The sequence below is a fragment of the Chanodichthys erythropterus genome, chromosome 10, assembly GCF_024489055.1.
Source record: "Chanodichthys erythropterus isolate Z2021 chromosome 10, ASM2448905v1, whole genome shotgun sequence".
In the NCBI taxonomy this organism is placed as follows: Eukaryota; Metazoa; Chordata; class Actinopteri; order Cypriniformes; family Xenocyprididae; genus Chanodichthys; species Chanodichthys erythropterus.
This window is the reverse complement of record NC_090230.1, coordinates 51,388,755-51,414,399: the sequence shown is the minus strand read 5'-3', so window position 1 is coordinate 51,414,399 and position 25,645 is coordinate 51,388,755. Positions and strand designations below refer to the sequence as shown.

At 37.4% G+C, this 25,645-nt stretch overlaps 1 protein-coding gene across 6 annotated transcripts in view; it reads right to left on the bottom strand.

Annotated features, from left to right (window-relative positions):
• Window positions 1–25,645, bottom strand: part of LOC137028822 (leucine-rich repeat transmembrane neuronal protein 4) — a 117,860-nt gene that overhangs the window by 70,348 nt on the left and 21,867 nt on the right. The window contains exons 3-4 of one of the 6 annotated variants that reach the window (XR_010896204.1): window positions 10,729–10,899; window positions 9,242–9,698 (exon numbers count right to left, since the gene is read on the bottom strand). The exons of 2 other annotated variants lie outside the window; for them this stretch is intronic. Coding sequence is in view for 2 of the 4 variants with exons in the window: in XM_067398096.1 (XP_067254197.1) it covers window positions 10,783–10,899 (117 nt within the window). In the remaining 2 variants the exon portion in view is untranslated. Of the gene's footprint in view, window positions 1–9,241; window positions 9,699–10,078; window positions 10,900–23,970; window positions 24,093–25,645 lie in introns of those variants that run through there. 3 more of the 6 variants (XR_010896203.1, XM_067398096.1, XM_067398097.1) reach the window with 3 other exon arrangements.

Below are 25,645 nucleotides of genomic sequence, written 5' to 3'. Positions count from 1 at the left end.
ACGCAGTCGTAGCTGTGGCCTGGGTCAGCTCACAACATCTGCCTCTGCTCAAGGCTCCAACCTAGATCACTCCACCACCATCTCCACCATGGACTTTTGCTTTTCACCTTTCCCCTCCAGCCCTCCCCTTCGATGTTACTTTACGGCGCGAGGACGCGCCTTTCCGGGAGGGGAAAGTCACATGGACTTTCAGTTTGTTTGTTTGCATTGTCACGTGTTCCTTTGTTCTGTTTCCCGCCACATTCAGTCACCATGGACACTCATTGGACCACGCCCCCTTGTTAACCTGTTTAGCTTGTTTGTGTCTGTGTTCAGTTGTTGGTCGGGTCTCGTTTGTACTTGGATGTGTTTGGTGTATGCTCTACTCTGGATTCTGTGGTTCTCCTTGTGGATTATCAAGTAAAGACTTATTATACGTTACTCTTCCTCATCGTGTGTTTGATGTACCAGCACCCGTAACACTAAAGTATGTGAATCAAATGAGAATAATTTCTCTAAATGAGAATAAAAAAGTTAAACCACTAAATGTGCCACAATAATGAGGACAATTGTGCTTAATTGACAGAAAAGTGGTCACAATATAATAAAAAATCTTGTTAATCTTAAAAACCAGCTTAATTTTCTTCATTATATTAAATAGAAGTATTTATAGTACTTGTACTATAAAAGTATTTATACATCATGATAGTGCTTATTTATGCTGATTTAAATAAAAATACTGTATTCAAGTAATGTGATTCTAATAAGTCATTATGCATGCATTTAAAAAAAAAAAAACTAAAACGTATAGATATAATAATTACGAAAAAGCTTAATTGTCAAAATGTCACAATGCAAAATTTGTATTAGTCTTAAAAAAAGAGAGTGCATTTTCTTAAACAAAAAAATCCTTTCTTAACATAGTACATTTTTCTTTATGATTTAGAGGCTAAAATATGTTTAAGTTTATGTATTAAATATAGGCTTCTATGATGGACAGAGATTTAGCAATAAACTCTCCTGTTTGTGTCTATAACCCTATTGGAAAACAATTTGTTATTATAGTGTCTGTGCACATGATTACAGTATCACTGTATTACCCAGCTAATAGACCGATTTGTGGGGCAGAACCTTGTGCAAATCACTCATGGACGTATTTTAGAGGGAGCCACTGAAGCCCTTTTCTGTATTTCCATAATGGCTCTTGTGGGTTGTGTGTAAGGTGACAGATTAAAGGCAAAGAGAGTCAGGGGTATAATATCGGGTAAAAGCAAGGCTGCCGAGAGTATTTTTGATGTGCAGCCCATTGTGGCAAGTGCTATTGTGTGAGGCCGTGAATGTGTGTGTGTGTGTGCTATGGATGCAGAGCGTGTCAGCGTTAGGTTGTGTGTTTGATGTGAAGGTAAAAAGCCTGATTGTGTTTTCTCTGTCCCCGAGGAAGTGACAGGGCTTTATTGTAATTCCACTCTCATTTCCTGCACCATGGCGACCGCAACTCTGTCACTCAAGCGCATGAGAGAATGGCTCTGCCAATCAATCAAGCCTCCATTACGCAAAACCTCCTTTTCAAACCTGCTCTTTTTCTCCTGTGCCACTTTAGCATAACTAAATTTGAGCTCTTTGTCATTGGCGACCATGGATCGTGATTGGTGTGGTAAGTGAAAAGAACGAGATATGAAGAAGCGATGGCACAGAACAACTTAACGCAGGGCCCATAAGCCGCATGCAGCGTTTTGTGTCCCGTGTGAGGACCTCAACAAAAACAATCACAAGAATGTCTTCTTACCATGCTAACGAAGAGCAGGGATGGGTTGACTATATGTACCTTCTGATGTTTAAAACATATCAACCGGTATTGATTCTGCTGAACCATTTATACAGCAACTGCAAATGTTTTTCTCACTTTTCCGTGATTTCATATCTCATATTTGTGACTATTTTTTTTTGTAATTGTGACTTCATTTCTTGAAATTGTGACTTTTCAGAAGTGGTCACAAATGTGAGATATGAAGTTACAATTATGAGTTGACAGTTCTTATCTAACATTGGTGACTTTATTTCTGTCATGACAAATCTGAGTGTTTTGCTGTTGATATGTTTGGTCTTGGCGGAATCGATCTGCTACGCTGCTGCAGAACAGCAAGTACGGTAGTTGCTACTGCCAATTCAAAAGGGGCTTTCACACCGGAGGAACTTTTTCATAGTTCCTAGAACTATTGGCTGAAGTACCCAGATGAAGTAGACCGCAGGAACTAGGAATGATTTTAGTTCTAGGAACTCCTTTTGGGGGAACTAAATTAGCTCCTACTTCAGAGTAGGGTCTAAATTAGCACTATAGGAACTATCAGTGACGTGAGTGTACATTGATTGGTCAAACGCATGTCAAACACCGGCACCCGACATTTTTAAAAAAGCTTCGTAAACATATTTACTTCACAAATATGGAAAACAGCTATAACAGCATATACCTGTTGACTGCAGGGTTGTGTTCTTTTCTCTGTACCGATAATATGTAATACTCAAAGTTTTAATAGATTTTGTCTCTTATCCCCACTTTTTGCTGTTTCAGTTGTGTAAATTGTGAGTATACATTCCATCTCCATTTTCATGAAACCCACGACACTCAACAAACACAGCGTCGATCACAAAATCCTCAATCCACCGTTTTTTAGCGTTTGTAAATGCTGCGCTTAAAGGCGGCGCTGCAAGACACTTCAAAGGTCCTATTCCCGGTGTGAATGCAATCAGGAACATGGCCTGGGGGAAGAAATAAGTTCTTGGGGAACTATCCTAGTGGCTAGAACTATTTGGTGCGAAAGCTCCAAATACATGACACGCTGCTGTGAGCAAGTAAGACATGCTGCTGCTGTATAGCATACATGAATTACCTGAAGCAGATCTATACAGGTGGAGCTGGGGAAGGTGGAGGGTCTCTGTAAGCACGTTGCACTGCTACATCAAATGCTAACCAAGTATTTGAAGGTGAAGCAGTGGGCTCATTGGCTACTGATACAGCAGGAACCAATCAGCTGTGCCCTTTAGAGAATGATCTGATTGCAAGCAAATTGAGTTAAGGATCTATCAAGGACCTATCAGCTAGAGTTCAAAAACAATTTCTTGCAATTGTGACTTTCTCTTAATGTGACTTATCTAAATGTACAATATTTTTAAATTCTAAAATAAAATAATATTAAAACTAAGCAGTATAGCTAACATTTAAATATATATAAATATATAGATATTTAAAATGATTTTTAATAATACCACATACCGCAAAAAAAGAGAGATATTGGTAATACCGCATACCACACAAGTCTATTCTCCTCATTAGTATAAAATAAATATAATAAACAATTATAATTTTATAACTGTACTACAAAATGTCTGTTTTATGGCCCCTGTGCTTTCAGCAGCAGTGGACTAGAGAAGGGGAATATACGAAATCATTAGCTTGCATAACCTTATCCATCTGACCGACAGAAAGTGAAAAATAATTATATGCCCCTTCTATGTTTTTACATCTTGAGATGGTGACAGGACATTTTGATATGAAAGTGTCTACTAAGGAAATAAATGTATACGAAAGTGTGACAGCCCTATAAATTGAGCCTCCAGCTCTTCAGTCATACAAATCTGACAGACATGCACAACTTACTCTCTATAATTGGTAACTCACAGCTCACCTTTCCTTCTAAAGGGATGCGCATGTGAAAAGAGAGAATTGAGTGTTCCAGAAAGAAAATAGATATGAATATAGGAATATGACACTAAAAGGGGTAAATGCAAGACAGAGCACAATGAGATGAAACCGTGATGTAAAAAGAAACTGTGACAGGGGGTTAAGCAGTCAAGATCTGTTGTGTGACGTTCAAACGGAGCAGAACATTACATTTTTTTCTTTTCCATTTCCAACAAAGACAAAAGTACATTCACAGCCATGTTGAGTGAGAGCGGGAGAGAAGCAAGGAAAATTAGAAGCAATAGTCTACCTTGAAACTGTCAGTTGGTCTAATTTTGTATGCTGCACCTTGTCAAAGACTTATGCGTTATACAAAATGAATTCTGTGACACTTTAAGACAACTAAAATTGTTCCAAGCTGTGACATTTAATACTCCCCCTGTTGTCTTCAAAACATTATTTTTCAAAGTAAATATCCTCCTTAACCCCCTGCGTTCAACATAATAATAAAGTGGGCTGAAAGGCACAAACTTTAATGACTTTCAAAACACTCCATCATTCCCTATGGCAAACCAAGGTTCTACAATGGCTTTGTACATATACACCACGTCCAATAACTATAATATAAGTATTTGTAAAAGTAGCAAATACTAAAAAGTACACTAAACTAACACTAAGGGGATATAAATAAACCTAGTAGTTGTCATAAACAGTAAATGAGGTTTCTGTGTCGTTCTTAAGTCTTCAGGGCATTTCCAAAGAAAGATATCTCAGAAAAAAAAAAAAATCAAATGTAATGAATGTCCTTTAAAAAAAAGTTAATGATATTCCTCTATCCCACACTAAGTAGGCTTTAGGCTAGTCATACAAACTGAGGGTGACATTTGCAGAGGTAGGATATATATGCTAATAAAATGTCAGCCCTCTCTGACAGCGTTTTAAGTAGTTCCTGACACATTTTGATGCCCCTCTACGATCCACACTGCAATGTTGACTTACATCAAGGTTTGATCATGTTTTCAAAGCAGTGGGTCACAGAGGCTATTTTCACAATAGATGTAGTGCAGATTTAGCCTTTAGTTATTCATTGCCGTTCTACAAAATGGCTCCTGCTCTTTTGTATAGAAGCTATACTGAGGTCAGGGGCAGACATGCTATAGAAACCCAGGATCAGTGTAAGGTTAAGTGTCTTGCTTGAGGGTTTTTCTTCCTTTTTGAACAAAACTTATCAATGAAAGGAGATGCATAACCCTCAGGAGGTCAAACTAAAAGAAATTGTATGCAATATTGTATACCGATTTAGATATTTTTCTTTTTGTAATAATGTATTTTTTTTCTTTTTAAATAATTATTTAAAATAAATTATAATTAATAATAAATAGTTATTATGAAATAATTATATATACATGTATATGTATGCATGTATGTATATATAGCATTTTATTGTAATATTGTATTTTGTTTTTCTTTTAACCCTTAAATGCATGACTGTTTCGCCAATCATTCTTACAAATTCGGGTCTTTATTGACCCGGATCTATATCTAACACGGAAAGAATTTCTTCCTGTCGCGATAATATAAAACTCCTCTGATATTAGAGTAACAATTACAGAAGAATAAAATAAATAATATTTTGTTACCTTTTGGAGCTTGAAAGGGCTCCGTTTAAGCAGATGTTTTATGCCATCACCACTGTCCTCGTCAGAGCTCATTTCCCAGTAAATTCAGCAAATAATGGGCTAGTTTTATGTTTGAGGTCACGAATATGAGCCCATTCGCGATCTCAAACATATTCTCAGAACTATATAATTTTCAACATCTTCAAAATCAATATTTCGATCGCTAACAGCTTCACCAGATCCATCCAGTAACAGTTACAGTCATATCTGATTGCGTTCAGTACTTGCTCTGCAGTAAATCGCTGAGCCATTTCATGTTTTTCTTATTATTTAGTTTTCTGTCTGAATGAGTCGTCACTTCAGCATTGTGTATCAGACATTGCCACCTTGTGGATTAAAGGTGAATTGCACTTATTCCGTCATCTAAGATTCAATTATTGTTGTGCAAATAAAAAAAAATATATATATACATACACTGATACACACCTCGGGTCGTTAGTGACCCTATAAAATTTTTACAAAAAATGAATTCAAAAATAGGCATTTTTTTTTTATAATTTTATGATTTTTTTTTTCTTGTTATATTCTTTATATTAAATTGATTGAGGAATACCAAGAATGTTGATGTCTAACTTTAAAAAAAATGAATGAGGAGGAGGGAAGCGAATGATTTCCCGGGTCACTTAAGACCTGAGGTATGCATTTAAGGGTTAAACTGAGAAAAGAAAATTATAACCCTATTAAATGCCTCAATGTCTTAAAATGTAAATAAAAAGTAAAAAAAAAAAAAAAAAAAAAATAGCTGTGATTTTTAAATGATAAACAATAAATAAAATCCTAAATTGCATACAGTATACAACATTTATACAATTTTAATAAATAAATAAATAAATGAAAATAACATTTTCATAAAAGCCTCAGTCTCTCAGTACAACATGTTTGTAATACATTTCCTATAAATTAAATTAAATTAAATTAATTTAATTATATATATTAAAAAAAAATGCTTATAAAAAGTTTGTCAGCAGGGATGAATGGTTGAGTTTGAAAAAACACTACAATTTGTATAAAAATGAGAAAAATAGAACAAATTATTTCACCCTACAGTACGTTTTCAAACATATTTCCAGTTGCCAAAAGGCTATGAAAACCCATGTTTGGGGTTTTTAATACTGGATATTTCTGTGAAATGTTGAAGAATGTTGGTAACAAAACAGTTTTGGTGCCTATATGTTCCACAGTTTTGAGCTGGATGATGACTCTGTCTTCTGAAGAGCTGATTTATAGCTGAATCGACTTTTCATACTTGATGAATTTTGACACTGTCATTGAACCGAACTGAATCAACACTGAGCCGAATAATGACATTATTGTCTTCTGTAGAGTTGCTTACAAAGCTGAACTGAACTTTTTCATAATTGATGTTACTATTATAGAAGTTAGTGAACTGACCCGTATAATAACACTATTGTCTTCTGTTGAACTGCTTTACAGCACAATTTGAATATGCCTCATATTTGAAGTTTGCATCATTCTGATTGTTATTTTCCTGTTTATTTTGTGAAGCTGTTTTGAAACAATCTGTATTGTATAAAGGGCTTTAGAAATAAAGGTAAAGGTCAAGAAAAAAAAAAAGTCGTACAGTTTTGGGATGGGTAAATGATAGAATTTTCAATTTTAGGTGAACTATCCTTTTAGACCTTGTATTTCCGTCCCTCATAGCCTCATTTTTTTTTTTTTTTTTTTTCTGCTGAGAACTGTGTTGTTTGTCACTAGATGTGAAAATGTGTTATGAACCATTGATGGAAACATGAAGACATACAGTATCATAAAGTCTCTGTCCCCATGAGTCCTAGACATATGTTTTTCCTACTGTTAACATCCTACCAGTGGAGACCTTATTAATCAAAAATGATTGGCCAGTTAAAAACACTTTGTGCCTTCCCCTCCCTGCAGAGCACTACATCCAAACATGCCTCTCTTTCAGTTGCTCTCTGTGCCAGAATGAAACTGCTGGCACTAAACACACACAGGTCCATAAGGGACAAGCAATCGATCGCTCTGAGTCAGCTCTGTCCACTTTAATTCATTAAAACCCCCCTGTCAATGCCCTTTGGGTAATTCCAGTAATGTGAAAGAACCTGGGAGTGCCTGTGTATGCACATGCATAGGGTATACGTGTCTTACTATATACAGCTTTCCTTGAAGGAAGAAGATTTATCAATTGATTAAACATTTTAAATGGAATTATTAACATTATATGGCAAATAATTATATCGCAATTAATTGCATGTAACAATATAATTAAAGAAAATTAATGAAAATAATTAGACAGTATACAGCCTGTGCTGTTGTGCTGGTCAAGTCAAAAATGCAGCTGGTGCAGATGCATTGGATGGGTTTATTATAAGTGAGACGCTTATGTTTGCTCTAGACAGAGTGTTAGTCTACTCAATTGCTTACTCATGATACATAGCGACACAGCTAAAAGTATTCCTAATATGCTGGACCTTTTATTGAACGTAGCCTGCATTTACCTGTTGAGACTAGGAATAGGCCGGTTACCGGTTTCAAGGCAATACATCAAATTAGTGTTGTCAAATTATGTCGAAATGCCTGAAATACATGTTTACTACAGTTCCAAATATTCCACATGTTGCTTTTTATCCGGAAATTTAAAAATAACATTTTAGAGCTGTAATCGCAATATTGCGATACTGTGAAACCATGATATCTTTGCTTAAGGCTATCAAATCCTCTAACAAGCCCATGCTTAGTTTAGACATCCTTTCAAAAGCACCGCTAAGAGCTGTGATGTTTGAGTTGGGGAGGCGTGACATGAGAAAGGGGTGTATCAAAGGGGTGTAATTCCGCTAGGTGCCACTAGTGTCGCAGAAACTGCATACTTCACCTTTAAATGGCTACATTAGGCCGTCATGCATTTCCGATAATGCCGTCTTTATCGGATGTTGAATGATTAGTTAGGCATCAGAACACACTGAGGCATGAGCCCGACTCTCATGCTATTACAAGCCTGAGTTAAGAGCGGAGGACAGAACATTCTGCAACAAAAACACACTTGCAATAAGCGCACAATCACATTCCACACTTGTCAACTTAAAAGGTCACTGTATTAGTGTGGGCCCTGCGTCCATTCTGGTAGCTCATTTTAAATGCTCTGTTCGTTCCAAGGTATACTTGATGGGGAGACATAGCATGAAAAATAATTGGATGCGTATTTTGATGAATTCATGAGACGAAAATAATCTCCATCTTTAGTTTGACATTAAAAACTGCTGTTTCACACAACAGCTGAAGTGGAACCAAGTCTGAAATGAGAATTGCAGGCTAGTAGGAAAATCACAATCTGATGAGACTCAGAACGTCTATTTGTTGAAGTTCTTAATCATAAATCTTTAATCTGTCACATAAAATAGTGGATATGAACATATATTATAGGTCTTTTTCATAGCAAATGAATAACGGCAACTTAAAACTACTGTACACAGCTTTACACACATTACACTCACATAAAGTGATATATCAACTGCTTGATTGTTTATATCATCACTAAATGTAAACTATCCTATCACTCACCTCTAAGCTCCTAAATGTGGATAATTAGGCATTAAGGTATAAACTTCAACATCATGAATTTCCGTAAAGCTGCTTTTATACAAGGTGTATCATAAAAAGCGCTGTACAAATATTAAATTTTTAGCTCACCCAAGGTTTCATGCCAAGTTTAAGTATAATAACTTTGAGTAATTTGTAAATAATGAAAAAAAGTATTATAACATGGCTCACACTTCATCTTCAAGTCAGAGGTTAGTGGGCTGTTGCTGAGAAATTTTAAATTTTGTATTGGGATCGGACCTAAAATTTGAACTGGTTAGGTTGGGTTAAAAAGTTTTGTTTACAGTGCAGATTCGTGATTCAACGTAATGCCTTTTCCAGACCTCTATCAGTTCTCCCCATAATTTGACATACCCTTGGCAGAAGCTGCAAGATTCTTTATAATTCTTTATAAAAGAAAAATGAGTATCTTTAAAAAATGCATTTTGTTTATTTAGTACAGCTTTGAAGCTATTCAACAACAGATATTTACACATATTCCACAAGACTAAATAATAACAAAATTTACACAAAGTATTTTTTTTTTTTTTTTTTTTTAAAGTTTACACTGCCTCAGTACTTAATATAGAGTGCTATTTTAAAACAAATCCTAAACATCTTACAGATTCTACAAGTGGGAAGTAAACTTATGACAGAAAAAAAAACACCACTTGAGCAGTAGATCCATACTTTTGCTCTTATCAGGATTATGGGAATGATCCACCTGTGCAGATTGTGGATGATGTAGCAGAAAAAAGTAATAATCTGAGTTCACTGAGCCATAACACCCACTGCAATCCCAATTCCTACCAACACAAAAATAACATGCCAACTTCTCTGAAACAAAAAAGAATGAAGGTTTTATCCCCATCTTTTTGGACAAAAACAGCATTAGGATTCTGGCGAAGGATGTTCCTTATAGCAGCCTTTGCCAGACACTTAATTTGTTTATAGTTTCACCATGGCAATAATTTAATCTGTAGCCTGCAGAATATTTCTGCCAACGCTGATGTGTGTGTGGCGATGTGAGAGGATGTCGTGCAGATCTTTAAAGGAATAGTTCACTCAAAAATGGAAATTCGGTCATCATTTACTTATTTGAATGTAATTTCAAACCTGTATGACTTCCTTTCTTCAGTGTAACACAAAGGACAATGACAATTTGAAGACTGTAGTCCATGTTTTGTTGAGGACTTGTAGCATTTAAGCTTCAAAAGGGATGCAAAAACACCACAGAAGTATCGTAAATGTGTTCTGTGTCACGCATGCGGCATAATCCATGTTTTATGAAGTCATGCGATAGATTTGTGTAGAAACACACCAAAATTTACATCGTTATTCACAGATAATCTTAATAACCACCCTTGTTCTCCTTAGTATGTTTATGAGAGAAGTAGTGATGTATGATTGTTTGATTAATTCTTAAGTTTAATATTATCAATCAGTTCACAAAACCAGTGTACATGACAAGTTTACAAATCACACTGACTGGTTACAGCTCACATAAATTAGCAATATCAGATTTACAACTCGTATTGACCAATTTTATCCTTTATGAAATTTGAAAGCTTCAGTCCTCATTCAATGTAATTGCATTGTCTCCTTTTGTGTTCAACAGAAGCAGGTATGCAATTAAAAGGTGCGGAAATGATGACAGAATTTTTGGGTGAACTATAACTGTAAGAAATGTTTAAGAAGCATTTATGTTAGGGAGTTTATGGATGTGTGTACAACCTAAACGGTCGATGAACGTGCACATTAATATTACTGATAAACATATTTTGTGGGCAAGAATGTGTCTTTTCATGTGTCTGTGTGTGTTTGTAGTTGTTTTACCAGCCTCGTGGGATGAAGCAGCGGTATTCAGATCCTCTTATTTAGATGCAAGTCCTAGCGTGGTTGAACAGTGCTGGGAGATGGAGCGAGGTGGGAGTGAAATGGGGGGATTGGCTGTCCTTGTCTCCAGTCTCCTGCCCTCTGGGCTTCCCGAGACCTATCGAACCCTCTCTAAAGGCATAAACAGTAATAACAAAAATAACCCTTTACAGCATTATCACAAAGTAATCACCACTACAGTCCTTTTTTAAAGAAATAGTTTTAAATTCTACTTTGAAACCGGGCCGGGCATCAGGCCACTTAATATTATTCACATCTGTGCAGTTTAAAGAATCAGGGGCATGAGATGAAAAATTTCTCCATCAACATATACTGAGTTTTAGCTTTATCTTCACAAATGTTCCCAATGGCCTTCAACTGTGTATTATTCTTTCCCAGGCAATTATTATTCACTCACTAGCCAACGAGAGTCAATTACGGACAGTAGATGTCATACTTCCATGCTCATTTATCTTAATCGGACATGTTGCTGCATGATCTCATTCATTTTTTTTTTTTTTAAAAGTTAGCTATTCAACAAGCCTTTTGGGCGGCAACCCAACTGATTGAAGCCTGTGAGAGCAAAGAGCCCCATTTTCCCACTTACATATCCCGAAGTGCTGTGAGGTTCGTCCCTTCAATTGCCTGTTCCCAGAGGTCTCTTCAATTGTATACGCTCTCACTAAACCTCCTCCCTCAATGCTAGCAAATGTCTGGATTTAAAAAAAATTACAGCCTTTGAGAATTTCATTCTGCCTCTTGCCTCAATGTCGCAGACAAAAGCCCTCGAAATTCAACTCCTGCTAAACAGACAATAGATGGAGTATTTGCAGACAGAAAGCAAAGGTAAAACAACACAGCTGCCACAAAATGTATAAAAAAATCAATTGGAAGAGCATGAAAATGTCTCACATTAAAGCAACCTATCAGTCACAAGAAAATGGCTGCTTTTCAAGAGCTTCATGACAAATTTACAAGTCAGGTGGCTTGAGCCTGGAACACCAAAGATCTAAGATCTCCAGCAGATCTAAGACTACATCTGAATAAGTGATTTAAGCATTACTCTCGCGCTTTCAATCCCTTTGTCATTGTGCAGTGAGATCAGAGCCTCACTGTCTCCCCTCATCTCATCCGCTGACTTCAACTGTCCGCGCCACTCGAAGAAAAGCGTGCCTGAACTTCAGAGCTTAATGAACATGTCGGAATTCAATGAATTCTAATTTGCCTGTACTTTCGAAAGAGCTCGGGAAAAAAAGGGGAGGAAATTTATTAGAGAGAAAATTGAAAAGGGGGCCCTCTCTTGCTCCTTGATTTCCTGCACACGTTCCAAGAGGGGCTGAAAAGCAATTAGCTCTCCGGCTATGATAGTAAATGAGAGGTATGAATGCCCAGGATGGATAGCTTTCCAGGAATGAAAATTCTGCAGTGGGAAGGATTATGTTAAACAGCCCATACCAAAAATCAAGGTAGCATGGTGCTTGAGCAAACGCTCTGTTACACGTAATCCTCCCCGGAGCCCAATTTTCTTTCCACGTGTATTGATTATTTGAAAAGGATGAAAGGAAACAAGATTTACAGAGAGCATGCTTTATAGATAAATTCATCAGTGGCGAGTAACCCACTGAACTTCGACAATATGAGCTAGAAAAGAAATCCCTTCAAAATCGCTGCGAGTGAAGGTGGTAAATGAGAGGTGTTTGCTGATACAACCTTTGCAAACCAATTTGTTTAGGCAGTCTTTAGTGAAGTAGCTAAATTGCACCGCTCTGACTGCTTTGCATTGTTGTTTCAGAAGGCACACTTGCATAGAGATGCTCTCTCTGCTAAACACTTAATTAGAAGCCGTGCTGCCGTGCGCTGCCCTGAGTCTGTCCAGCCTCTGGCTCTTCCCTGCCAATCAACAGGAAATGGACTGCACCTATATGTCAATCTGCGGGAAACTCTCTATGGTTGCCCAGCAAGAATGCAGCTTGAGATGTGTCAGATTCACAGTTTTAGAGACGGTGATGCAACATGTTATCCACAGCTCAGCTACACAATGGGAAAATGGGGAGTGTTGTAACATGGGGTGAGTTGTAACACTGTCAGTTTAACCAATTAGAGCTAAGGTGGAGTGAAATCATCATATATGACCACCAGCCTCTCGGGATGATGGTGGATGTGTAAAAATGTCAAATGTTTAAACAAAATGTGTTACAACACTTACTAGTGACAAATATAATTAATATATATGGTATAGCATGATCTGTGTATATACAAATGCATGTACATGCACTCAAAAAAATGATGCTATTCTTTTAAATAAAATAAGCAGAAACAACACAAATCTTTAGTTTTTTACTTAATTGGCACTCAACTGTATTATGTTAAATTAAATTAAATTTGCAAAATGTTAGGTCAACCTAAACCATTTGTGTTGGAACTACATGAATCGTTTATGTTGCACTGATTGAAACTGGGCAGTGGATTTCTAGTTCCCAGCATGCTTTGCGTAGGGAAAGATCAGGACAGTAAATGTTGAACTTAAGTGCTGTTTAATGTGTTTTTTACTAAAGGGAAATAGCTTTTAAAGTTTGATGTTCAGTTATATTTGACATTTAAAAGAGTTTATGGTATGTCGATTTTTTGAGGTTACCATTATGCTGAAGTGTAGACCTTGTGGTTAGGCTGTGGGTGGCTACATGAAATAAATCTATGTTGTTCTTGATAAGCTTTAACTGTGCTAAAGCCAGTGAAGAGATGTTCTTTACCTGCTCATTACCTGCATGCTATACATGTTACTTAGCATATGAAAAAGTGTTATTTAGGTTTAGTTTTTATAGAAATATAAATAAATTAGTTTGAGGGCCAGCACATAATTTACACAGTCTACATATGGTCATCAGCTTTACCCCTCTCAACGGTCATGAAACATGTATGTCTGTGTACAACAGCTACTCACAACCTAAGCACAAGCGCACATCTTCACCACGATGGTAACAAAAATGAATAAATAAATAAATTATACGCTACAAACTCTTTTAAATGTTCAAAATAACTAAACATTAAACACTGACAGACTAACAGGTCTTTCCATTTCCTTAAAAGCGCAGAAAACTTGAGCAACAGTGCACAAGGGCACCAGTCTGAATTGCAATAGCACTGGTTGCATCAACAAGAATGAATTATGTTCAGGAAACATTCACAGAATATGTCAAATGAAACTGGTGTGATCTCATTCAATCACATTTAAATGAAAAGACACACACATATATATATATATATATATATATATGGCCACATGTTGACACATGTCCCTATGTAATTTAATGAACCAAATACATGAAAACTCAGCTCATATACTGTACATATAGCCACATAAACTCTTTTGCAATTACCCTGCAGCTTTAAAGAGACTATCAGATGTATTCTAGTCATTAAAGGTCCGCTGAAGTGTCTTTGAATGCGCAGCATTATTCAGTGTGTTGACGTGATTTGAACTGAAACAGGAAGACGGCGATATATCGAACAGTCCCGTTCCTTTTTTAAAATAGCCAATAGCGTTTTGTTTATATCACAGCTCGGCCAGAGACGTTAAACTCAGTAAAACCTCTGTTTCCTTTTAATATCTGTTTCTCCTACTATACTAACGTGAAAACGGACTTCATTCCCTATTTTCTATATAGGGCACTATGTGCCATTCACCATGTAGAGACCGATTTCAGACGCAGCTTGTTTGTTGATCGTGTAGGAGGGGGCGGGACTTCAGATTCTGGAGTACTTTTGATTGGACAGAAGATTTGATGAGAAGCTGAAGTGCGATGTGATGTCATGAAAATCTGTGATCTATTTTAGCAGAAGTGAGAGACTAAGTTTTGAATGCTTATATCTCCTAAATGCAAATTTTGTCATTGCTTTGGAACACACCAGCTTATTCATCACACTAAGGCTAAAATATTCAAACTAAAAGCTAGAAAAACTTAAGTTTTGATTTCAGGGGGACTTTAATTACTACCAGGCAAATGTACATTATTTATGAGTGCTCTTCTGCATATGCAAATGATCTATACTCTCCAAAGCTTATATAGTGCCCTGGACGTTATGTCAAATAAACACATATACCTGCACTTACACAGGCTCACTGCTCTAACTAACCCTTCTCCTGGTGATTTATAGCACTTAAAGGAGGTGACAAGATGACACTTAACTCTGCCATCATATATCTCCTCATCATACATGTTGGTCACATGAGAGGCCCAGCGCAGACGCCCCAGTCATAACCTGAAGCCACTTACCTCTGACTGACAACTCTTCAAGGAGAAACACAGAGAGGGGAATTCAACTAAAAATTAATTTCAGTCACTCATAGCATTGTTTGCTGACACAAGCTAACCATATTCACAAAACTGGCACATCTTTTTAGTGAATTTATTCCTGAGTATCACCTAACCAGATAAACATCGGGCCATTGTACTTTGCATTAACTTTGTGGAGATCCGAACTTTTTTTTTCAGTAAAAGGGAGAGAGCGAGAGAGAGGAAGGGGAAACAATAGAGAAAGAGCTATGTGGATATGCTGTTGCTTGGTGACTGACTCCATCTAGCTCTCATGGCTCATTGGCCATGTACAAGTACGGCTAAATTTCCCTGCAAAGAGAGAGAGGTGTCATGCTATTTGCATGAAGAGTGTGGCAGAAAAGCTCTTGCCCGCTCTTTCTCGGTCCCGTACACCCCCGTCCATCACAGTATGTGAGCGCTGTGGAAAGGAAGGAGAGTGGGTAGAGATGGAAAGTCAATTCTCCGAATCAGTTCTTTCATACAGTTTCGAAGAACTGGTTCAGAGGTTCATGATTTGGTCCCTGACATTCCAGTGTGACATATTACCTGTTTTCAAGCAATCCACTAAAGCCACATGTAGGTGCATGCTGCTGTTTATTATAGGCTTCCAATTATTATGATTCCAATTATTATTTTTTTTATTAATTAGGCTGTTTACAAGTTAATCAGAACCTGAACATAACGTTGGGATAGGATCCAGCATACCCACGACCCTAAAGAGGATATGCGGTTTGGAGAATGGATAGAATTTGCTTTTTTAAATTAGCAATATTACAAATATTAATACCATTTACTCATCCCATGTTGAAATAAAATAAAAAGTTTGTAATAAAATTACATTAATTTTAAAACTAAACATTTTTTGTTTGTGTGCTGATAAATCTGTAATACAATCAAATTAACATATTTCCAGTATGCTGATTTTGTTGACATTCTGCTATTAAACATATTTTTCACCCCATACCCTGTTCACACCAAATGACTTGAGAACCACTTGAACTGACTCACATTACAAATAGCAAATGGCTTTGAATTAAGTGTTAAGACCAGCACTGTGAATCGGTTTAGTCACTGAGATCAAACTCTACAGTATGTTGAATGAATATGTTGAATAACTAGGAGCTGAGACTTTTTTTTCTGGTCCACTACATGACAGGTGAAATAATATATATATATATATATATTAGGGGTGTAACGGTTCACGTATTTGTACCGAACCGTTTCGGTACAGGGCTTTCGATACAGTGCACTTGTGTACTGAAGCATTACATTGCAACCAATATTCACCACCAATAACCGCAATAAGCTCTGCGTTTTGTTACTTTCGATAAGAAACAAAGTGTCATCCTTCAAATGATGTCCACGAAATCATGAAGTTTAAACAGAAAATGCCATTTTGACGTGCTTTGATGTGGGGTGACAGATCACTGTACAGGCGCCTCAGTTCAACCGGCAGCGCGAGCGCGGAGCGCAAGTGAACGTGTTCATCTCTTCCTCCTTAATACTAGATACAGAATAAACATGAAAGAACATCTGAAGGTATGTTGCAAGATTCAGTACAACTTACTGAAACGGTCATATCTCATGTAATCGCTCATTCAGTGTTTCAACGGTGGAAAGACATCAATGAAAGCGTCCGTATTCAACAATATGTCATGATGCATTTAACTCAGAAAAGCCATTTAGTGTTCACAGCTTGTTAGTTCGCTAGAGAAATGAACTCTTTCGCTTAATATATACACTGTATTAGTCAATATATTCATTATTTTACTTAATCTTTTTGTGATATCCTGATTAGGCTATTTAATGTATGTTTAAATAAATCTGATGTTAAAATAACAGCCACTGTGTAGAAATGATTATATTTCAACAACGAATTGGAGTAAAAACATTTAGAAGTTAATGCAAAAACCGCCTTAGGTGCAGCTTACAGGTTTGCATACAATTTGTTATTTGAGTGTTGATTATTTTATCTAAAAATAAAAAGCAATTGAATTTCGGCTAATAGTTTGGGCTTCTTTCAAGTTAGGGCTCCCTACATAGTTTATAGCATTAGCAGAGATCATTTTTTTTATCCTTAAGAAACTTTTAGTTTTAATTTAATTTAATATATTTAAAGACAAAAACACAATTTGTTCAGTAAACCTCTGTTTAATAATAAAAAAAAGCAATTTTATGTTTAGTTTTCTCTCCACCTGCTGTACCGAAAACTGTACCGAACCGTGAGTTCAAAACCGAGGTACGTACCGAACCGTGAGTTTTGTGTACCGTTACACCCCTAATATATATATATATATGTATATATATAATATATATAAATCCAGAGTGAAAGTGAAATTGGAGCAGAGTAATTACAGGATACTTTTTGCAACGAATGCTACACTCACACACTACAATCCTTTAAAAGACCGTGTTTATCTCAAGCTAATTTCTGAATCGTCCACAGCATTGAGGTTGTTTGTATTCATGCAGGCCGTGGTGGTTTAAACATAAACTCTATTAACCCAGCTTAAAGACCATTCAGTAGAGCTCAGATGTACAGAGGGGACTCTTAGACAAACTCAGTGTGGCAAATTAACAGCAGCGCACACACACGCAAATGTTTGTGTTTGGCATTATATTTAGAGGTAACACTCAACACTTCAGTCGTATTACAATTCTCAATGCATTTAGAAAATAGGCTCCACTACAAAATGCGGAGCTCGATAATGAACTACAGACAAAATGAGTGAATCATTTATGGGAGGTAAGGAAAACATTACGGGTAAATAGATTAACTCAACTCTCCCAAGCAAACAAATAAACAAATGAACACCCCCTACCATCACCACCACCCCCAAGCTCCTCAAATGGCAGCTTATTTGAGTAGAAGTGAAGGGAATGTTTGGCGTATGGCTCCTGTTTGTGCACAAGTGAAGCCAAGCCCGATAAGAGACAGTAAAGTAGATAATTACCAGTTTTGAAAGATTTACGAGCTACTACAGAGAAGGCTCACCGTTCCTAACACTGTTTGTGCATGTGTAGATTTCTTTATTTATTAAAAGGGGGAAATTAAGTGATTAAAAACAAAGGTAATGAAGGCTTTTGTGGCTCACAGCATGAGCCAAACAGGGTGGTTAAACTCAGTGGATAAATGGTGCTGTTGGAAGAGCCTCTCTCGATCTCTCGTGTGTGGTGAGGGTGCTTAACGTTGGCCCGAACTTAGGATTCTACAGGGCCATTTATTTCCTTTGCCGTTCAACAAATCACCACTTTAAATCTCAACTGTCATAATGCCATTTACTCAAAATGGGACCGCAACAACACGTAATTCAATCTGACCCCCATGTTAATTCAATAAAGAACAAGAGCTCAGATGCACAGCTGCTCTTTACTGTTACTGTGGGGAACCATGGTGAGAACATAAAGTTCTCCTTTCTCATTGGATGGGCTGGAATCCTCTTGCGTTGCTGCCATGCAGGAGTATCATGCACCTATTTTGTTAATGAGGGGGTACCAGGTGCAGTACTAGCTGACTTGGGATGCTAGGAAACATAAGACACGACCAAGCAAGTCTTAACCCATAAATGTATGAATGTTTCACTAATCATTCTTACATATTTGGGTCTTTAGCGACCAGAATCTATATCTAACACGGATGGATCTCCACCTGTCGCAATAATATAAAACTCCCCTAATATTAGTATAACCATTACAGAAGAATAAAATAAAGCATATGTTGTTACCATTTGGAGCTTGGAAGGGTTCACTTTGAGCAGATGTTTTATGCCATCATCACTGTCCTCGTCAGAGCTCATTTCCCAGTACATTCAGCAAATGATAGTTTTGAGAATATTTTTGAGATCATAAATTTCATCATCTTTAAAAAATCAATATCGCTAAAATTTTGATCGCTAACAGCTTCACCAAATCCTCCATCAAGTGACAGTGACACCCATATTTGACTGAATTCAGTACTTGCCCTGCAGTAAATCGATGAGCCGCTTCATGTTTTGCCTATTCTTTCGTTTTCTGTCTGAATGAAACGTCACTTCATCATTGTGTATCAGACATTGCCACCTTGTGGAATAAAGGTGAATTGCGCTTATTCCGTCATCAAAGATTCAATTATTGTGCAGAAAAATTATACGTACACTGATACACCTCATGTTGTTAGCGACCCTATACAATTTTTACAAAAAAAAAAAAAAATGTTTTCTTGTTATATTCTTTATAATGAATTGACTAAGGAATACTAAGAAGGTTGATGTCTAACTTTGAAAAACGAATGAGAAGGAGGGTAGTGAATGACGTCCCAGGTCAATACAGACATGAGGTATGCATGTAAGGGTTAAGGGAGCCCTGTATAGTTAATGTAGGCTGGTTATGAGTTTATCTGACCCAGATTACACATATTTCTTAGATGGCATTTACATAAAATGCATTCTTGCAAAAAAAAAAGCAATATGGACTGCAATGGAATCGAACACAATACAACGTTTTAAAAAGTTGTTACATGAACTTAAAGATGCAAAAATCGATTAAAAGACCTCAGTTTGAATGGGCAGGACACTGCTGTTGCTTGCGCTGTACTGCGGATGGGTTAGCCCATCACAATGATCCAGAGGGGGAGTGCCAAGAGAGGGCAGGAGTGAGCAGTGACAAAAGACTATGTAAGGAGAGAAACGAGATGGATGGAGGACTGCAGTAATGGGGAACTACAGGGGCTGGCAGAGACAGGTAGAAGAGACGAAAAGTAAATAGGAAGGAGAGCCAGGGATAGGGAGGAAGATAGAGGAGTAGGAGGATAAATGGATGGCAAGCAGAAGAGAATGAAAAGACGTCAAGTCAGGGAAAATAAATGGCTGCCGGAATGCTTACAGGTGAATTTAAAGAGGGATTAGTTGGTGTGTACATGGAGGAAAGAAATGCACTCTGTTCCAAAACCTAGTGAGCTGCCTCCGCAGGCGGCATATTAAGGAATCGTAAGCGTACTCGAGTTGTGAAGACTGTTTCAAACAGATTATAAATGTAACTCATTCAATACTGAAATCTACACAAAGTTGAACCACTGGCTTGCTTCTCATGTGGAATACTATTCATTTGTATGACGCGTCGAGTTGCAAAGCATCTCAAACCAGTAACTCAAACCAGTTTTGTTTCAGTTATGATGCTGCTCTTGAAGGAAACTGTCTATGTTGACAGTAGACAGCAAGGATCTCTAAGAAAGATGCTGAAAGAACTTGGCTAATGAAGGAATTGGGAATGAGGAAGAACGAAAGGGAGAGGCATGTCCTAACTCAGTCTGACTCTCCTGGGGTAGGTCTTAAATTACACTCGGATGTGGACAGCTTGTCAATTGCGAAGCCAGGGCCCTGGCTCGAGAGAAACGCTGCATACCCTTCATTAGGTCGCAATATCAGTGGCCGTCTCTAAATCTCAAGACCCTTTATTTATTTATATACACACTTATTTATGTATTAACCTTTCACCTCTTCTTCATGCCTTGCAATGTGGGCTAGATCCCCCAGGCTTCCTCTTGAATAAGAGATAGCAACAAACCTTGCACTATACTAACCAAACAGTATAAGAGTCACTATGATTCCAGCTTATCAGACTCCTAATTGCATGTGTGTCAACAGATTGAGCAGATTTTACCAGTTCTTTGTGTTCAGTACCCTCACTATGGCTATGTACCAAAAACTAGTGTGCTTATCCTTCTTTGATAACTTTATTTTTTAACAAGAGTGTCCAAATTTTGACATTCAATGATGCAGATGAGAGAAGATAAATCTCAATTTGGATTCTTTATATGGGCATTTTGACTGATCTTTCTATTGAAATTCTACCCTCCTTAAAGGACATGTAAGATCCATTATTGACATTCTTTTGATTCCAAAATAAAAAAAAAGGGGGCAGAGAAAAGAAGATAATTTAGTGCACTGCTAGATTTCCAGCCAGATCACTCAAAGTAGCAGTCTTGCCGCAGGTATACATCTCTAGTTGTTCAATAATTTAGCCACAGTAAAATGTCTAATTTTACAGACCACTGTAGCTAAGCCCAATTTGAGTGCTAGTGTTTTTGAAGGCAAACAAAAGTCTTAGAAGCCCAAGGTTGTGATGATGCAGCCATATCCTTATCCAGACACATTAGCAACAGTGACAACCAAGCAAGAACAAGTATGAACTGTTAATCTCTGAGTGTTAGAGCAGAAATAACCAATGTGTGATGTAAATTTTAGGCTATGGAGGCATTTCTGCTTGATCTAGCCCCTAACAGCAATAATTGTCATTTACATTTGATCTCAAGGCAAGATATATGCATAGTGCTAACACTAACCAATGGCTAGAAACTCTCCGCCTAACCTCAGGCTAGACTCTGCATTCAATGATTTATCGAAGGACAGTTAATTAGCCTCCTGCACTGAGATTTCTGCAGGCGCTGTTGAGGGGCTGCCCGTCACATCCATCAGTAATGATGCCTGTCAATCACAGAACTGGCGGCTGAGCCCCTAAAGCCCGTAAAGCTCCTGCTGGGCCCACGCCAGCATGACCAGTTTAGAATGAGAGGAGAAGCTGCAGGAGGCTGGACTGAGCTGTTCCACAACTCTATGATATGAAATCATGAAATAAGCCAGAGTCAAACTCAGTTCACCTCAGTTTCACACATTTTCTGGGCTCCCACTCCTGATGTTACTGCCCAACTATCCAGAATGTCCATCTCCTACTGAGACGAGTTATGTGAGATTCCCTGCTGGCATGAGCCAAGCTGCCCCATCACACACTTGATGCACCATAAAAGACACCAAAAACCCATTCCCATGTAACAAGTTGAGGATTGCAAAAGTACATCAGTGGATTAAACCCTCAAGAGGTTCAACTTTGCAAGGGATATTCTTTCTTAAATTATTGGTTGACCTTGCAAAAAAACAAAAAACAAACAAACAAACAAAAAACATTTAGTGATCATTTACTCACCATCATAACCAGTACAATTTACTTTATTACAGAAAGATAAATTTGTAATTATGTACTTGTCACTCTTTTCCATTTAAGAAGTGATTCCAAGTCCTCTGAACTCATATAATATATTTATTTGTCAGTTTTCTGTCAGAAAGCTCATTCTACAATAAAACAACAAAAATATGATTAAACTGAGCGAATAAAATAATAAAATAATAAAATATTGTTTACTAATTGTTTCAAATGAACTCATTCACCCATTTATCAAAAAGGCTCATTTACAAATAAAAATAAGACAACATTTCTTAAATAAAACATTCATAGGGTGATTTTCAGGGAAATAACGGGGATTTGTAAAGCTTAGTTAAAGGAAGATGTTGCCGTGAATTTAAACAGGCTTAGTTAGAGGAGCTGTAAGGTAAAGTACCAGGAGAGTCAATACCCCAAGTCTGATATCTATTCTCCATATTTCTGAGCACCCTTCCTCAACAAGAGAGGCTTTTGAGCCTTTTCTCCCTCCAGTCAAACCGAATGAGCTGAGGAATAATCGCTCAGCTTGAGTGGGAGAGTTGGGGCTATCCCCTCCAGGCACTGCAGCAGGTGATGGGATGAAGAAGGGAGGAAGGGAAATAGGATTGCACTGCAAGAAAATCAAAAAGTAAAAATAAAAAGACACAAAAAAGAAAAAGTGTGTTGATGTAAATTAATCAAATTTTGGCAGTAAAATTTCTATGATCATGTGACAAAAAAAAAAAAAAATCAGTTTGGTTATATTAGTGTTAATTGACAGTTGATACATTACAAACCCATATTTGGATTGTTACCTAGCTCTTAACATCACAGTTGGATTTTCAATTTAAAACCTTCTCATTTGACTCGTCTTAACTTACATGGACTCCTTAGGTAAAGCCTGCCACATGTCATTTGTCTCATTGAAACTTTAATATATTCCTTAGGTAAAGACTGTCATATGAAATTACTGAGGTTGCTCCATCAATGAAATAATTTCCACTGTGAATTGGTGATCTGCAGTGCATTTGTTGGAGACTGCTTTATTTTGACAAGGAGGTTAATGCAGCAGAAATTTATTTATAACTCTGAGAAGGCGTGAGGATGAAGAGCGTGGGGGTGGGGGGTGGGGATACAGGAAAGGAGATTTATCGGGAGGCTCGTTAGACAAGCATCAAATTTCAGCCCTGTCAAAAGAGGGTACAGTACACCTCCACAGAACTTTGTGCCCTGGGTCTTCAACTCACCTCACATCTTTGTAATGGGAGTCAGCAGTCATTACATTTGCTCGATGACTCATTCTGCAAGACTTTATGCTTCTTGGTTGGTTTCTCTTTTTCAGTGTGCTGTTATTGTTAATATTGCAAGTACTGCTGCTAATATTGACATATCCTTTAATACTAAATATTTGAAAATAAAAACGAAGTAGAACCCCTCCCCTTAAAGTCGATACCAAAATGAAGCTATTACACAATGGAGAATATCCCCAAACTTTTAACCTCTCCAAGGGGTTCCTCTTGTCAGATTTGACCTTGCTGTATGCTAGCTGGTGGGGCTTTATTCCTTTGCCTTCCCACTATTCAGCGGCTCATTATTTCTCATCCCTGTTGTGAATTATCTTCCTATGTCTAGCCCTGAACGTCTGGATCATCATAAAGGAGACTGCTGGGCCATTTCAGGACTCTTCCGAATTTCCTACGGTGCATTAGCAAACACACAAGGGAAGCACCTGCTGGTCACACGACTGCATATGTGTCTAGACACTGCAGCCCTTCGATCAAATGAGTCTGTGGGTATATAATAAAACTACAGAAGATTCAAGTCAGAATTCTGGAATTTTACCATTTGTGGATTTACACAGTTGTGAAATCAGTATGCGGCAACTACAGGAAGTAGTGTGCACACTAGGATAAGGCTATGGGAGTAAAGTTACCTGTGACATAATGTACTTCTTTGCCTTCTTCTTCAGCACATCTCAGCATGTCATCTCAATGTCGCCAATTTTGCTGCTCACCCACTGCTTGGTAATTACACCACCCATCAAGACTAAGCCAAACTCTGGAATACAAATGCACAGTCTTGCAAAAACAAGGCCACATAGTCAACATCATCTGCTGTTCAGGGCTTACTGTGTTTCTCACAAGTGTCTATACGGCCATCAGTGGAATTGGAACCACAGACTATTCAAAAGCCGGACACTGCTACAGAGCCCTTCCTAAATCTAGTGAGGAGCAGGAAAAGTAGTGTCTGAAATGGAAATTGGAGTCATCATCTCTTCTCTGACTGCCCATATGGTCCTGCCTGCTGGAGATGCCAAGCCCTCATGGGACTTAGCAGCTAGAACAATTTCCATCTCCGATTTCGGACACAGCTTATCCACAACCAGTTACCTCCAGGGCAATGAGAAACAGTAGGGGTTTTTGAGGTGGGCTGTTTGATATTCAGGGTCTAAAGACCAAGCTGTATACCAATCGTCTCAAAATGTCTTGTGTTTCCGCTTATGAACACTCCCGTATATGACAGAGAGTTTTGGCATTCTCAGACACTGTCTCAGTCTTATTTGTTCTCCAAAGAGATTCCAAATACAGGGCTTGTCTCTGTCTCTCTCTTGCTTAGTGGAGGGCAGCCATTGATAGGCGGAGGAGCAGATGGGGATTGACAGAACTCCTAGGCAGAGAGCTAATTGAAGGAGACTGGGGAGGACTTTGACGGCACTCAAATGCCAGCAATGATGGGGAAATCAATGAAAGCTACAAATGTACTACGTTTATAAAAAAAAATCAAGGAACTCTTTGCTAATTTCCATGTACTGTTAGTGCAAATGATTTAGTTTTTTCTGGTTACAGCCCCAGAAAATAATAATAATAATAATAATAATAATAATAATAATAATAATAATAATAATACAGACAGCTTATTTAATATTTTTCCTAATAGTTTCCTATATTTAGAAATACGTAGCACAAGCAGACTATGTGAGGAGGGTTCGGACCAAAATCAATTTCCCACTTAACACTTAAAGCATTCAGTAATCATTCCACTCTAGGTTTTTCATTTCCCACTCTTCACTGTCTTTCCCTTCACTGGTGAGAGAAAGCCTGCTCCAATCACTCAATAGTGAAGTTCTTTCAGTATGTTTTTTAACACTTTAATATAAGGTTTAATGTAAAGCAGCATGAACTAACAAAGATTTTTTTTTAGTTAATTTATAAATATACTATTGTTCATTGTTAATTCATGTACATTCAATCAACATATACATTACATTTACATTTACAACTTCAAACGTTACAAATAAATTAACCAAGACAAAAGTACTGTTTACTATATAGGCTACTGATACCTACTGTAATGCATCAATTACATTTTTTTTAATTATTATTACTTTTTTTTTTTTTTTTTTTTTGTACAATTGAACACATGGCCACAATATGCATTAAGTGAAATCATCTTTCTGCAGCTTGTGTGACATAACTGCAATCTTGGAGGGACTTTGTGATCTTGGAGTGAGAGAGAACACCACTGCTCTATTGTTAAAAAAGGTCCTCATTTTAGGCAACATCATGAACTCCCTGCTCCATTTCAACTTGCACACACTAATCACGAGCTGC